The 14,702-nt window shown below is 37.5% G+C and overlaps 1 protein-coding gene across 1 annotated transcript in view; it reads right to left on the bottom strand.

Annotated features, from left to right (window-relative positions):
• The window catches only part of THSD7A (thrombospondin type 1 domain containing 7A), a 280,474-nt gene that overhangs the window by 114,909 nt on the left and 150,863 nt on the right, over positions 1–14,702 (bottom strand). The window contains exon 3 of the mRNA XM_061996511.1: positions 9,597–10,428. Coding sequence (XP_061852495.1) covers positions 9,597–10,428 — 832 coding nt within the window. The remainder of the gene's footprint in view (positions 1–9,596; positions 10,429–14,702) is intronic.

Raw genomic sequence — 14,702 nt, 5'->3', positions numbered from 1 at the left:
TGAGGTCAGAACTCACTCTGCTGAAGAGTTCAACTCCAGCACCTTTGGAAACTTCATTCTTTTTGAAGAAGGCTACTCTAATTTCAGAAAAAAATACATAAGCTCTGCTTGTATTCCAGAACAAAACTCTAATAATGTAATTATGTTTTGAACACCCAAGATTGAATGAATGAATTAAAAACTTGGGAAGACTGAAGACAAAATCAAAACCTATGCTAAATGCCTGGAAGAAAGTATGACATGAGGAGGTCCAGCAGTTCAGCAGAAAAGGGAAGCTGCTTCTGAAGGTTTCAGATCAAAGCACAATCAAGATGTTAAAGAAATCCAGAATCCTTTAGCAGCTTTTTAAGTGGCTTCATCTAAATACTAAGGAAGAAAAGCAAAGACTATCTGGCAGATAAAACACAGTGGGGTCCCTCAGAGCAGAATAATTTAATCACTTCCTGGTCTTATCCTGCACACTATCAGGCATCTTCCACAACCAGCTGTATCAGGAAACATAAGAGTTTCTCTTGAATTCTTGCTGATCTTATGAGAGATTACATCATTGAATAACATTAGCAAAATGGTTTCCAATCTCACCCACAGGCCACAGGATGAAAACTATTGACATACAAGCCCATTTGACCAGAAAGACTTGTCTGCAGAAAGACTTGGAATGGTGATAAATTGCTTAGAAAACACCAAAACTAGATGTTAGTTTAGCAAAACCACAGAAGCAGGCTTGTAGAGGCTGCATTTTTGACTGAGGGGCAAACAAATGCTAGAGGAAGCTTTTGGAAAAGAATCAGAAAGTAAATTTGTGATTCAAAAAAATAACAATTAAAAACCCAATCAAAAGAAACCGGACAATGACATCCTACAGTCAGGAATGAACATTGATCCAATTCTCAAAGAATCCTTAAAATGTTAAAAACTTTAAGGTAGGATTTTAATATAAGCATATTTTAATTTTCTCAGTAGAGAGAATCTCAGTAGATTGCTTAAAGTTTGCTTAAATCTCAGTAGACCTCTAAAAGAAATGAGAGACCATAAGGAAAGCTTTTCAAAGATTGCATCTGCTTATTTAACTGTTAACCTCACAGTGAAGGGGTAAAACATGTACCACACTACCCTTAACACCTCATCCTAGAAAAGCTCACGCTTACACTGCTGGGAAATCTGACCACCTGTGGGCAAGTACCACAGCCTAGATCCCCACACCTTCTAACTGAACTCATAAAATTAATCTGGTCAGGTCAGAAGGTCAAATCAACCTTTGAAATGTATGTACCCATGTGTGCAATTGTCTATGGTAACCTTGAATGGTCACTCTACTGGTCAAGAAGCCTGACGACATCCAGTAACACTCATGCTAAATATTAATCCTTATTGTTATTTGCAGCTAAATTAATATAGCATGTGTCAGGTCTCCTTGCTCTTTATCTGACCACCACAGAAGCTTACAAGATGTTCTCTATAAGTAATAGGGATTTTTAAGTTAACATAAAGAGACGAGAATCAAGCACAAAGTCCTAATACGTTAAGCTATTTATCAGCATTCTCCTCAGAGTTCCCACAGCCTACTCGATACATTAACCTCTAAAGTGAAACAATCAAATGAACTCTATACCACTCATGCGTCAAAGGTATAGTTAGATTTTGAAAGATATTGCTATAAAATATCTGTGAAAAAAAAAACCAAAACAGATTATTTTCTCATAAATAAAATTAAATGAAAAAAATGCAGGTATTAGACAGCAGGAACACTATAAAAAGTGATTCACAATCAAAGTTTATATAACTCCCACGATAAAGGTATATAAATATAAAATCTAGTCATCCTTGAGACTTTCAGTTAATGGTTCAAACACACTTGTTTCTTTAAAGAAGTTGGTGAAAATACAGTAGCTGTATTTTTTCCTGGTGACAAATGTCATGAGCATCCCTCATGACATAGACCTGACTCATTTTCCCTGCAGCTGCACTGTTTAGTATTGGTCATCTTGTACATTGTTCTGAGAAACTGTTAGTACCTCACAGTATAATGGGCTGTTATAATCACAAAATGAGGCCACTCTTATTCATTTACAATTCAAGTACTGTCCAACTAAGTGCTTTTCACAAGACTGCTCTCCCATGATCCTTTAAGAACTTTAATTCTGCCAACAAAGATGCACAGCCAAAATACTTTAAAAAAAACCAACAAAACCACTCAGGCTTTCTATGTTACAGAAGAAAACAGAGATCATATCAGCTAATACAGGCAAAAAACCAAGATGTTCTACTACACCCAAAACATTACAACAGCAGGGCTGTTGCAAGTACCATGAGTGTCTGAGGAAACAAGAAAGCACAAGTGTTTAGGGAGAGGTACACCACAATGATATAGTGATACGTAGGCACATCCCATGCTATATATAATCTAAAAATGGGTAGAGCAGGTTATTTAGCAATAGTCTACATAGATGACTTATTAAAGTGGGGTTTTGGTTTGGGTTTTTTTTTGTGGGGGGGGAGGGAGTGTCCCTTTGTAGAAATTTTTTTACATAGCATTAATCAGCACTTATTTTGACCCTAACTCACAGCTATGTCGATGACGTTATCAGCAAAGAAAAAATAAACACAATGCCAAACTTTGCGAATAAAAATATGCATTACTGCAGTTAAAACTAAAAATATATATTAATGAAAATCACACTGTTAACATTAGTTGGTTTCCAGTGTTACTTTAGATTTCTTCCCCATATTGATGTTTTTCTTTCCACTGGTTTTGTTTCAGCTTCCAATATTTGTAAAACAGTGGTCACTATTAGGAGGCAGGGTGGACATTTTATTTTCAGTGGGACAACTAAATTTTAGGCACTGAAGTACCCAACTCACTGTTCTGGGGATTTGCAAATGAAGTAGGCTTCCCATCCTGTGCAGTCCCCCACTTGAGGGACAGAATGTGACAGGAGGGTGCTCAACTTCCATGCTGTACAATTACAAACCTAACAGAGAGAACAGGGGCATATTCTATGTTATAGACTACACTTAGCAGTCACACAATGCAAAAAAAAAAAAGATAGTTCTAAACAAGTAATATATTCTGGTTTGTACCTTCTGGGACCTATTTGCAGACTACAACACGCTACCAACATAAAGATGTCCAAAATGTAGAAAATTATAGCTTGGTTCATATTTACTTAGGCATTTGAAGTAAATGCTCTGATGAGACAGAAAATATGCATAAAAGTACAGTGTAGGAGAATCTTCGTTAAAGATTACAGTGCCTAATGCTATCTACCACTGTGCATCTTAATTTCTTACTAAATTAAGGTCAGAATTTCAACATAGCATTAATTCATAGAATTCATTTGTTCAGGTCACAAGATTTACGACCACAAGAGACTATCAGAAGATGTAGTTCAACATTCATTACATTAGAAACTATTATATTTTGCTAAGGAAGACCAATTGTCTGTATTTGAATAAAAAAAAAATATTCTAGAAAGGCATACAATCTTGATGCTTTGCACAGAAATATATGAATGTCATACATCTAAATGACAAAATAACTGCTCAGTTTATGAAAAGAGTTAAAATACGGTGTGGAGAAAGAAATGGTTCATTGCTGTTGTTTCAATTATTCAGCACAGTGTGTACATTTCCATCTTAGATCTAGGTTTTGGCTTGGTATGTCAAATGTATAGCAATACTGACAAGCCACTGTCAAAACAGAAGCTTCAGTAAGATCACGGAGCAGATACTTAGAATAGAAAGGAACACCCAGAGAATAATATTATGCATAACACAAACTATTGTCTCGACCAAAATCACATTAAAAATCTACAGGGTTCTTATGATTGTGAAAGTCATGGAAATTCTAAAAGCACAGTGGAAAATGGTAGGAAAGCAGTATGTTTGCTTCCTTTTTCTCTAATAATGTTTTATGATCCCAATGTATCCAACAATCACCCTGCATTTTTTTGTTATTAGAAGGTTTTTCTTCCATGATGACTTTCTTCTTCTTTGTTCTCCACTTTTTAACACCATATGCTCTAAGTGATTGCAAGTTGATTTATGAAGACTGCTGACACATATCCAAATATGTGATATTTACAGATGTTTTGTTAGTGCACCACTTAACATCTTTCAAACCCTTACAGTGTGGTGAGCTTGGAGGCTTCCTCTACTAAAACAAATACAGAGCTGCCTTTCCAGTAACCTGAAAAAACACATGCAGATATACATGCTTCCTTTTGAACCTCAATAAACAAGCTAAAGGTTGCTTACACTCCTTGATCTCTACAACCTGTCCTCTCTGGATTGCAGCTTACTGCAACCTGACTCCTTAAAGCTACTCCTCCTTAGTCATGGAGTATTTCAGAGAAGGATAGGCGATATTTTAAGACTTCCTCTAAGCAAGGAATATATTATGGGGTCCAACAAACTGTGCTGCTGTATTTTATGCCTGAATCTCTCTCTTGTTTGCTGTCTGACAGCATATACCTCAGGGTGACTTGTCTGCTTTTCCAAATCAGTGGCATAAAGAAAGCAAGAGGCTTATGTCTTATTGTTTTCAACTTTCTCCACTACATAGACTGTAATTTAAAAGAAGAGTGAGAGGCCATAAAGTGGAGGCATTTTCTGTGTGATTTGGAAGGTGAACATTTGAAGTAGGAAGTTTCAGGACCCAGAAAGGTGAACAAAGTCAAAATGCCATCATAGGGGAGTAAATTCTCTCTTTTTCTGGCAATACATCCTGGGTATCAATTGTTCATTAGTCTAAATACTTAGTTGACCATTCCGTAATTCCTCATTTCACAGCTATTCAGTTGTGGCCAGTACTGAATATAGTGGCTGTTCTTTAAGCAGATACAGGTCTATGTGATGCAAGACAATAAAATCAGCCATTATATACCTTCAAACTGGATGCCCAAAATCAGCAAGACAGTAATTTTGGCCCTACTGTTGCAAAATTTCGTAAAGCACTGCAATGTAAATGATTATGGAAATGTCCAAGAGAATTTAACTCAGATATAGTCGGCTAAATATTTCATGAATGCACAGCATCAGTGAGGAGGATGAAGAGAAGTAATAAATAATGACTTTCTGAGAACAGGGGTGAAACAAATGATCATACAATCAAATGCATAAAGGGAGTAAACCATTCTGTTCAGGAACTGGTCAACATTTCTTAAATTTTGGATGCCTTTCTTTCCCATCATTATGATTCACTGCTGCTATTGTCTAAGATTCTTTCCTGACTGTATCTAAAATGTTACTGTTTTTCTTGAATTCTCACTTCAAGTCACCAGTAATTTTCAGCTTCAGAGAGGGGTCTTGGCCACAGAAGTGCTGCCAAGGGAGTACTAACCCATTCTGGGGACTGCAGCCACAGAGCTGGAGGGTATGGTTTCCTACTTGGTTTTTGTTCCATTTTTCCCCCAATTTAGACAGGGGTGTTTTGGTCCCAGAAATTCTTGGAATTTTTTTTTTTTAACAGGCTGTTAGATCCTTGCAGAAGTACTTAACTGCAGCCCACTTGCAGCCATTTGAGCTTAGTAACTCTTAGTAGTTGAAGGCTGTCCACGTGCCTGTGGGTCAACAGACAGGTACAGGGGAACTTGATGAGCTTTTTCAATGAATTTCAAAATCTTTGGTGAAGTGCAAAAACACCCAGTCCAAGAAAACATAATCACTCTATTATGTCCAGCTACAACATTGGCACTCATGACCTGCTCCAATCCTTCCTAATATCTAATTCCTTCCCTAATTCAGTGGGTTCTCAACAAAGCATCTCAGTAAAATGTCTGTATGAACTAAAGACTGCTAAAGCAAAATATTTTTTCCTTGAGTTGTACAAAACTAATCAGAATATATTATGTTTCTCTACTTCACTATTGTCCTCTACACTAATAACATACTGTCCAGGTTTTGTCAGCTTTCCAGAGCAGCCATTTGATAATTTGATCTTTAATTACTGAATTATTTCTTCTTCTATATTTCTTTTTAATAAATATTTTCAGTGTACCAGAATTTCAGACTAAGGGAAACACAAAGCTAATACAGGCCATGTAACACATACATTATTGCAGAACGAGCAATACAAAATCCAATATTTCATCCTTCACGGGAGACTATGTATTGTTCACTTGGCAATAAAGTGTATAAATTACACTTTGATTTCCTTGTTTCACTTCTCTTTACTATGCCTGGTGTGCTGATGTGTCAAGAGAATTTGCCTTTTTGAAGTTTTGCTGACAGCATTACAAACTCATTTTCTCTGGAGCACCCTTCTGAAACTTGTTTTTTGAAACCCTTTTTATAATATACCACTTTTGCTACCTCTGCAAAAAATATTACTCGCCTGAGGGTTTTTCTTCTTCTTTCAGTCATGCTGCCAGGGGGTTGATTGTTTCTGATTGTTAAAGTCAAAACTCCCTGAAAATGGACTATTCAAGCTGAAAACCATTTCACATGAGCACGGCAGGTTTGCTAGTCACCTTACTTGTCTATATTATTTAGTAAAATAGTATATGATGGGAGATTATAAGATCATTTTAGCTGGCTGCATGGACAACCTGGGTAGAAAAAAAATCTATTGCTTGAGATTCTGGAATATATATATATATATATATATATTCTGCAAATCATAGAATAAAAAGACTACAATACCATAGAATAAAGTATTTAACCACTTAGTGAAGAGTGCAGCATAAGTGAAACAGATAAATGACATATATAGGTAGGTCTCTAAAATACAAGGTATCAGTGCCAGATTATCTCATGACTCATTTAATCATTTCTCTTTGTTTTATTATGCAACTGCAAAAGAAGATTCTATGTTAAACTTTATGGGAAAACTATTAGAAATCCTTTGTGCAGTCACAGAATAAGATTATATCTATTCAACATCAAAATGTCCACTGCATCATTTCTATCATCTTCTCTCCTATGAAGAATTGTTCTTACATTGTATTATATATCGCTTCACTGCCTCAGGCAAGAAGGTTTCATTAATTTCCTTGCTACAGCCTGAAACGTGCATATATGGTATAATGCACTGACACACCTGAAATTAAGACATTACCAATCTGAGTGTGAAGACGATGAGAAAAGTGTGTCAATTACACATTTTATAGAATCACAGAATAGTTTGGGTTGGAAGGGACCTTTACAGATCATCTAGTCCAACCCCCCTGCAGAAGCAGGTTCACCTAGATCAGGTCACATAGGAATGTGTTCAGGCGGGTCTTGAAAACCTCCAAGGAAGGAGACTCCACACCCTCCCTGGGCAGCCTGTGCCACTGCTCCCTCACCCTCACAGTGAAAGAGTTTTTTCTTACGTTTAAATGGAACTTTTTGTGTTCCAGCTTCATCCCATTACCCTTTGTCCTGTTGCTAGATACCATAGAATAAACAGAGGTCCACTCGCCTTTAGATATTTGTAAATATTAATGAGATTCCCCCTCAGTCTTCTCTTCTCTAGACTAAACAGCCCCAGCTCTCGCAGCCTTTCCTCGTAAGGAACATGCTGCAGTTCCCTGATCATCTTGGTGGCCCTGTGCTGGACTCTCTCCAGAAGTTCTCTGTGCCTCTTAAGCTGGGGAGCCCAGCACTGGACACAGGACTCCAGATGAGGCCTCACCAGGGCAGAGCAGGGGGGGGAGCAGAACCTTCCTTAACCTGCTGGCCACACTCTTCTTGATGCATCCCAGAATGCCATTGGCTTTCTTGGTCACAAGGGCACATTGCTGGCTCATGTTTACTTTTGCTTTCTTTTACCATTTAACAGAACCTCAGCACGTCAATACACTTCCCTCCTGCCCCTCCTCGCCTAAATACATTAATACAGCAGTTCTGAATGGTTTGTTTAACCTTGCAAAAACTCAGGCACTTTCAAACAGAGTGGTTGGCTGCTATCTGCTAGCAACTGATACATTTAATGAATTATTCTTTGTATTTAAAGGATAATGATGTTCCTGGGCTACGCACAGTGGGAGTTGCATGATGTGAAGCAGGAAAAGGAAGGGGTAAAAGGCAACCTCTTTCTGTGCCAGCACTGAGACAGTGATGCAGTCAACACCCGAGTCTGCCTGAGCAAGCTGATTTTAAGATTCCCTGTGCAGACTTTCTTCCAAGTGCATGTGGGTCAAAACCTGAAAGAACTATAGAAAACCAGAGCTAGAACAGACTACAAAAAACTACGCAGTAAGTCTCTCTTCCCTAACCAGTAGTCGTTCAAGATGTGTCATGACCGATGAATATGAGAAGTGCCATATATTGCCCAGGCAATTTTTTCCAGTAATTTCCATTGTAAAGTCTACCCTCATTCTACACAGCTGTAATTGCCCCATTATGGCTTTTTCTAAACATCCATAATTGTTATGGGTTTTTACATATTCATACACACTTCACCTCTTCACTAGTATGTCCCTCCTGCTAACTAAATAACCCAAATATTTCAGTATTTCCTTTAAGCCACTGAACTCTCATTTTCCTGTTTTCCTGCTTGATCCTCTGGAAAAAATGTTTACTACACTTAAAAAGTATAAACATATGGCTTCTAATAGCAAATGTTGGAGCAATGACAAATTCTGTGATAGAATGTTTAACTGGCATAACAAAAATTCTAAAGTAAAATACCTTGAAAAAAGTGCATAAACACTAACCTAGCAGCAATGGGTGTCAGCCTCATTCAGCAAAATATCTGTCACTTCACAGTTGAAGTAAAATTGACTAATCATGCATTGAACTAAAGGGAAGGAAATAAAAAAGAATCACATCGATGACAGAAAAATGTATATCAAAAGAAGATTTTTGAGCAGAACAGAAACATTCTAGGGGACAGGAAGGAAGAAAACATAAGATATCAAGTGAATGTCAGGTAAAACAAAAAAGTTGAAGTACCCAGAAGCCTATGGAAAGAGATCTCAAAACATGTGGGACTTCTCAAACTCTTGAAAAGTAAAGTAATACCTGTGTAACTAAAAATATCAGGGAAAAAAAATTTAAAAGACAGCATAAAGCTGAAGATGAAAAACAGGAAGTACATGGAAGAACCAAAGAGGTTTCAGTCTCCTTCTCAAGAATTTTTCCAGTAGGAATCTGGAAGGCCAAACAGTATTTCAGACTCTTCTATTTCAAAACAAAAGACACTGGAAAGAATAGATCCTGCATTCTCATGAAAAACTGCTCTCTGTTTTCTGTTTTTACTGTGAGCTAGACCCAGCCCAGTTTCCTGTTAGTCTTTGTGCCTACAGCAATAACATCACCTTTTCCAAACACATCTGACTTGCTCGAGAGAAAATTCTGTCTGAACACACAGAAGCAGAACAGACATTTGACAAGTACCTTCAAGCTTTTGAAGGAAATCCATTCAAATAGACTAGGGAGATAGCATAGTATTAAAGTGCATATTTATGTTATACTTAGTATGACCATCGGCACAGTTTGCATGTTTTGTCTCATAAAACCATCTTGATTTTGATGAGGAACATTCATATTGGAAACCGCATGTGCCTCATATTGAGATTCAGGTTTGTATAAATCAATACCAGTGTGCAGTTGGGCATGCTTTACTTTAAACAGAGAAAAATTAACATGTGAAATTAATAAATCGTAGTTACCTCAGAGCAGTAGTTTTCCCATTTCTGTGAGTACATGTGATCTGCCTGGTTTGGTACCCAATTTGTATGTCCCAATATTTATCCTCCTGTCTATTCTGTCTGTTTCGATTTCTTTTCTTCTTAATTAATTCACGAGCCTCAGGATCCCGAACTGCCTTTTCTCTGTCCTTTTCCTTGTCTTTGTTCTTCCCTCGTTTCCTCACTTGCCTTATTTGTCTCGAATGTGGCACTGAGCATGTGCTCCAGGGTCCCACGTTTAGGCTATATAGCCTTTCTTCAGTAGTGCATGGGCTGGATTGACAGACCTGAAACTCAGTGAGGTTTGGACAAGCAGACCCACCAAACTGTGGTGGAGCCACAACGTGCCGAGTCCGATGCTGAAGCCCGTTGCCACAGGTCTTGGAGCACTCTGACCAGGGGGTAAATTCAGCCACAATGCAGTCCTGCCGGCATGGAATGAGGCATGCCTGCTCCTGGCGGGGCTTTGGCTCAAAGTACTCGCAGATGACATCCTCAGCTGGCACTCCATTGGATTTTTGGATACAGGTGATGTCCCTTGTCTGGATCCCTTCCTCCCCTCTGAGGCACTCCAGAGGCTTTTCATGGCTGCGGGAGAGGACGGGCTGGCACTGGTTCCAGCTGCCAATCTGCCAGTCATACAGCTCCTTATGCCAGTCACAGACCCGAAAACAGCTCTGCTGGTTATCTGGACGCTCCAGCTGCTTGCAGTTTGTGGGCAGCGTGGTCCAGCCCTCCACATGGGCACACCACACTGCTCGTGTCTGGATGCCACCTGGACCACATTCATCTCCCATGCATCTCCCCCACGGACCTGGAAAACAAGAGAAAATGCCAACACTGCACACTTAATTGTTCTTCTGCCACAGTGTAAAACCCAGCTCACAGAACCAGTTTTGTATTTCTTACATCTCTAAGAATTTAATTCATGAAGAAACTCAAAGTTGGAAAACATAAAACAAGTATGAGACTATTCTTCATCTCCTATTTTATGACTACAGATATATTTCAAATTGTTACAGAGAAATGGAGCATTTAATTTCAAGAACATCCACAGGAATTAATTGTATTAGGGAACTAAGAACTAAGCAATCATAAAGTTATCACGCAGTTTTGACTAGCAAGACAGGAGTCAAAGACATTCTCTCCAAGGTGTGAGTCTATTCTTCTCTCTCACTTGCATGAATATCCTTTCCCAGACTGTTTTGGTTTTTGCTTTCTACTACACTACTCTTTATACCCTGATGCCAATTAATACTGCATTCTCTTCTTTCCATATTGCCTTAAATAATGAGAACAACAACAAAGTAAATTTTGAAAAATGGAAAAAAATTCAGGTAGAACACTTCTATTACTATATTTTTTTTATTATGACTATTTTATTATGTGTTTGTTCCACACAATTTGGGAAATGATTAGAGGGAATAAGTTATTGAAGATAGAGATTTACCAGTTGGTAACTTTCAAAAGAATAGAAGTTATTGCTTTCTTTAAATCCCTAAGTTCTATGGTAAATACATTATATGTTGTTAGAATTAGTCAAGAAAACCAATAAAAACCCATATCCTTGAAAGCTGACATAGTTGCTTTTTCCATTACTAAAAATGGCAATGATCACCTGGTTCAACTTAAAAAATCCACAGATTGAAGGTAAAAATCCCTGTTTCTCATGTTTTGTAAGACCTCCTCTCATACATACCAAGCATTGACTTACTACGAAAAAAGAACCAGTAGTTCAAAAAAAAAACCCCACAACTGTAACCATTTCTCAAAAAAAAAAAAAAAAAAGAAAAAAAGAAAAAGAAAAGATATCTATCTGCAGACAACTGGGCACACAGAAGACCATTCCTCTGACTGCAGAGTAGTCATGTTCCATGAAGAAACTTGTCACAGGCCACATAACCCTCATTCATCTGAAGAACATCAGTAATAAGACTATTTGTGTGAGTAAAGCTGTGGGAGATGATAGGCTGAGCTTTTGTTATTCCCAAAGCAAGTCCACAGAGTAATTGTAGTACTGCACAACACTAAGTTAAACACGTTATGGCATGTACAGATTATTTACAACACTTTCTTATTGAATGACTGGAAGGAATATGAAGCCACATCTTATTACTGATTCCCATGAGCCTTAAAACTCTCATTCACTTCAGCAAAATTTTCAGCTGTTCATCCAACGTTACCTCACGTACCAGTTTAGGAATGGGCTGATGTACTTAGTCTCTGCTCCCCATTGCCTCTTTTTTAAGCAGACAACTGTGCATGATCAGTCTGTAGTTCCTAATTGCCAAGCATTAATATTCTACAGCAATGCCAGCTAGCAGAGATGGATTGAGACCACGGAAACTCATTCCTCCATATTTTTTGCAGATTAAGTTTGAATTAGGGTTTCCAAGGTTTTGCCAGCTATCCAGAAAAATAAATGTATATTAAATAAAAGTACATTTCAGTTCCATTTCAGCAATATTACGCTACTTTATCTCTAACTAGCCTTCCCCAAATGACACAGTCATTGCTGTATTTAATTTAGGTGTATTTACACTGAGTTAAGAGACATCATTTCCCCAGAACACCATTTGGAATAAAGACTGCAGAAAATCTCCAACTAAAGCAGACACTCTAAATCATAATGTAATAAAGCTACATCGTTCATCTTGAAAACTACAAACTTCTGTCTTATCCCTGCACCTTGTGTATACTGTGAGTGTTCCATGAAGAAATCCCTCTTTTTAAAGATCAGGTCTTTACTGTACTCCAGATTAAGAATTTTTCCATTTGAGATTTCACCAAATTTCCAATCATCAATTACCCAAGAAATCACAGTGTACCTTAAACTGTGCTTCAATCCAATTCATTGACATGTTTATTCTAATGCAAATGATAAAAATCTCGGCCTTCAATGCACTAACTACTGTCTTTGTTAATGTAAATATTAAAAAAAGATCTGTACATGAGTGTGCTAATTGCATGAAATAAACTCTTTCATTAGATAACAAGAATGATGTTTTTAGAACTGGATACAAAGTAATGATGAGGTTCACAGACAGGCTCCTGTATTAAACCGTATCATTTTACTTTTACTAGGAAATAGTATGACATTTTATAAAGGCATTGCCAGTGAGTACCAACAAACCACTTTTACTTGAACCTTTGAGCCAATTACTACTCAGTTCCTCTAGGCTCATGTAGTTATTGAACTATTCATGAAGTGTTTACAATAAGTTGATTTTTTTAAGATAGATACAAAATAACCCCTTTAAAGTACAAGGCTACAAGTACAACAGCTTAAATTTGAACTGTGCTGCACACTTCTTTATGACAGGGCCCTAAAGCAAGTCACAGGTCTGAGACAGGGATCTGTTTAGGCTTTCTCCTTAGTGAGCTCCCTCAAAAGACTTAAGGATTGCCATACTTCAAAAAAACAATTTCATTTGCACAGAAACTTTAAACATTTGGAGGGAGCAGATGCTAAAGAAAGATGAACCCAAAAGCAAAACTCCCAAAAATAAACGAGTTATACACAATTCTTCCTCTGCCCCCTGTTCTGTGGTGAGTCTGTGCTTCCCTTCCATACACTGACTTTCTGAGTGACAGTAAATTCTGTCCTGTGCTCTCCAGTCTCTAGAAATCTATCCTTCTGCAGTCTGGCCACCTACTCTCTGCCATCCTCCCCACACTCTCAGACTTTCTTCTTGCTTTGCAATCTTCTCCATCTTTATAGATGGCTCCATCAACTACTTTTTCAACAAATGTAATGTCAAATAGGAACAAAAAGTGTAATTGATACCATACTTCACAAGACACATTTCTCTTTGCAGTTAAAGAAGACATAGGAAAAAAAACAGAAAGAAAAAAACCCCAAAATCTAACAATTCTACACTCAATGCTCATTTAGAGTTTTAAGATAACTTCCAATTAATGAATTTCAAAATACCTATTACTATCTCAGCAATCTCAACAGCTTCCTTGAACCCAGTTATCTTATTTTGGGAAAGACGAGGAATTGGCATTCTGTTACTGTAGTTAGGTTTAAAAAAACTAAAAAAAACCCCCACATTTCTAGCAGTATGAACAGAAATTTGCTTTTACCAAAGTTATTCTGAAAAACATCTTTTTTTAAAAAAACCCAATTTCTGGCATCCACATTAGCCAGTATTTCCATCAGATTCAGTTGCACATCACTTTGAAATCTTCAGTTATCTACCCCTTCTGTGGGATTGTAAGTCACTGCTAACCAGAAGAACCTTCTGAGGAACACTGTTGCCGTACATTCTTTATATCGTCTTCACAAAATGAGAAAAACCCCTCTGAAATTCCCATTACAGGTGTCCATCTCTCTCTAGCAATTATAAAAAGAGCCAGCAACTATGCACCATTCAGTTTCTCATTCACTGTGTTCTAGGAGGGGGAGGAGAATAAGAACAAAAAAGAAAAACTCAAACTCCTGGGTTAAGAACAGTTTAATACCTAACATGAAATAAAATATAAAAATTATAACATAAAAATAATATATAATAATGATACAAATGAAAAATAATATTTCCTTTAAAGAAAGAAAGAAAAAGCAAGAAAAAACAAGTGATGCACTATGCAATTGCTAACCACCCACTAGTCAGTGCCCGAGCAGTGACTGATCTCTCTTAGCCAACTCCTCACAGTTTATAAGCTGAGCATGACATTCTATGGTACAGAATATCCCTTTGGCTAACTTTGGGTCAAATGTCCTGATCATGCTCCCTCCCATCTTCTTGTGAACCTCCTTGCTGGTAGAGTCTGGAAAATGGAAAAATCCTTATTTCAAGACAAATTCTGCTTTGCAACAACCAAGCCATCAGCATGATATTATTCTCACACTAAATCCAAACCACAGCCCTCTACCAGATTCTAGGAAGAAAATTACATCTATCCCAGACAAAATGAGGACACATTATTATGACATGTACTTTTACCACATTTGTAAACGTGAAATTTTAGGATAAAATATATCTTGTAGAAACTAGTGTAGATAGGCAGCTCAGCAATGAAAGAGATCAGCGGAAGAGATTAGATCAGATCAGCAGAAGAGATCAGACCCCTACTATTCTATGA

This window comes from Colius striatus, chromosome 5, assembly GCF_028858725.1.
Source record: "Colius striatus isolate bColStr4 chromosome 5, bColStr4.1.hap1, whole genome shotgun sequence".
Taxonomy (NCBI): domain Eukaryota; kingdom Metazoa; phylum Chordata; class Aves; order Coliiformes; family Coliidae; genus Colius; species Colius striatus.
The sequence above is the reverse complement of the archived record's forward strand: the minus strand, read 5'-3'. Positions and strand labels throughout refer to the sequence as shown.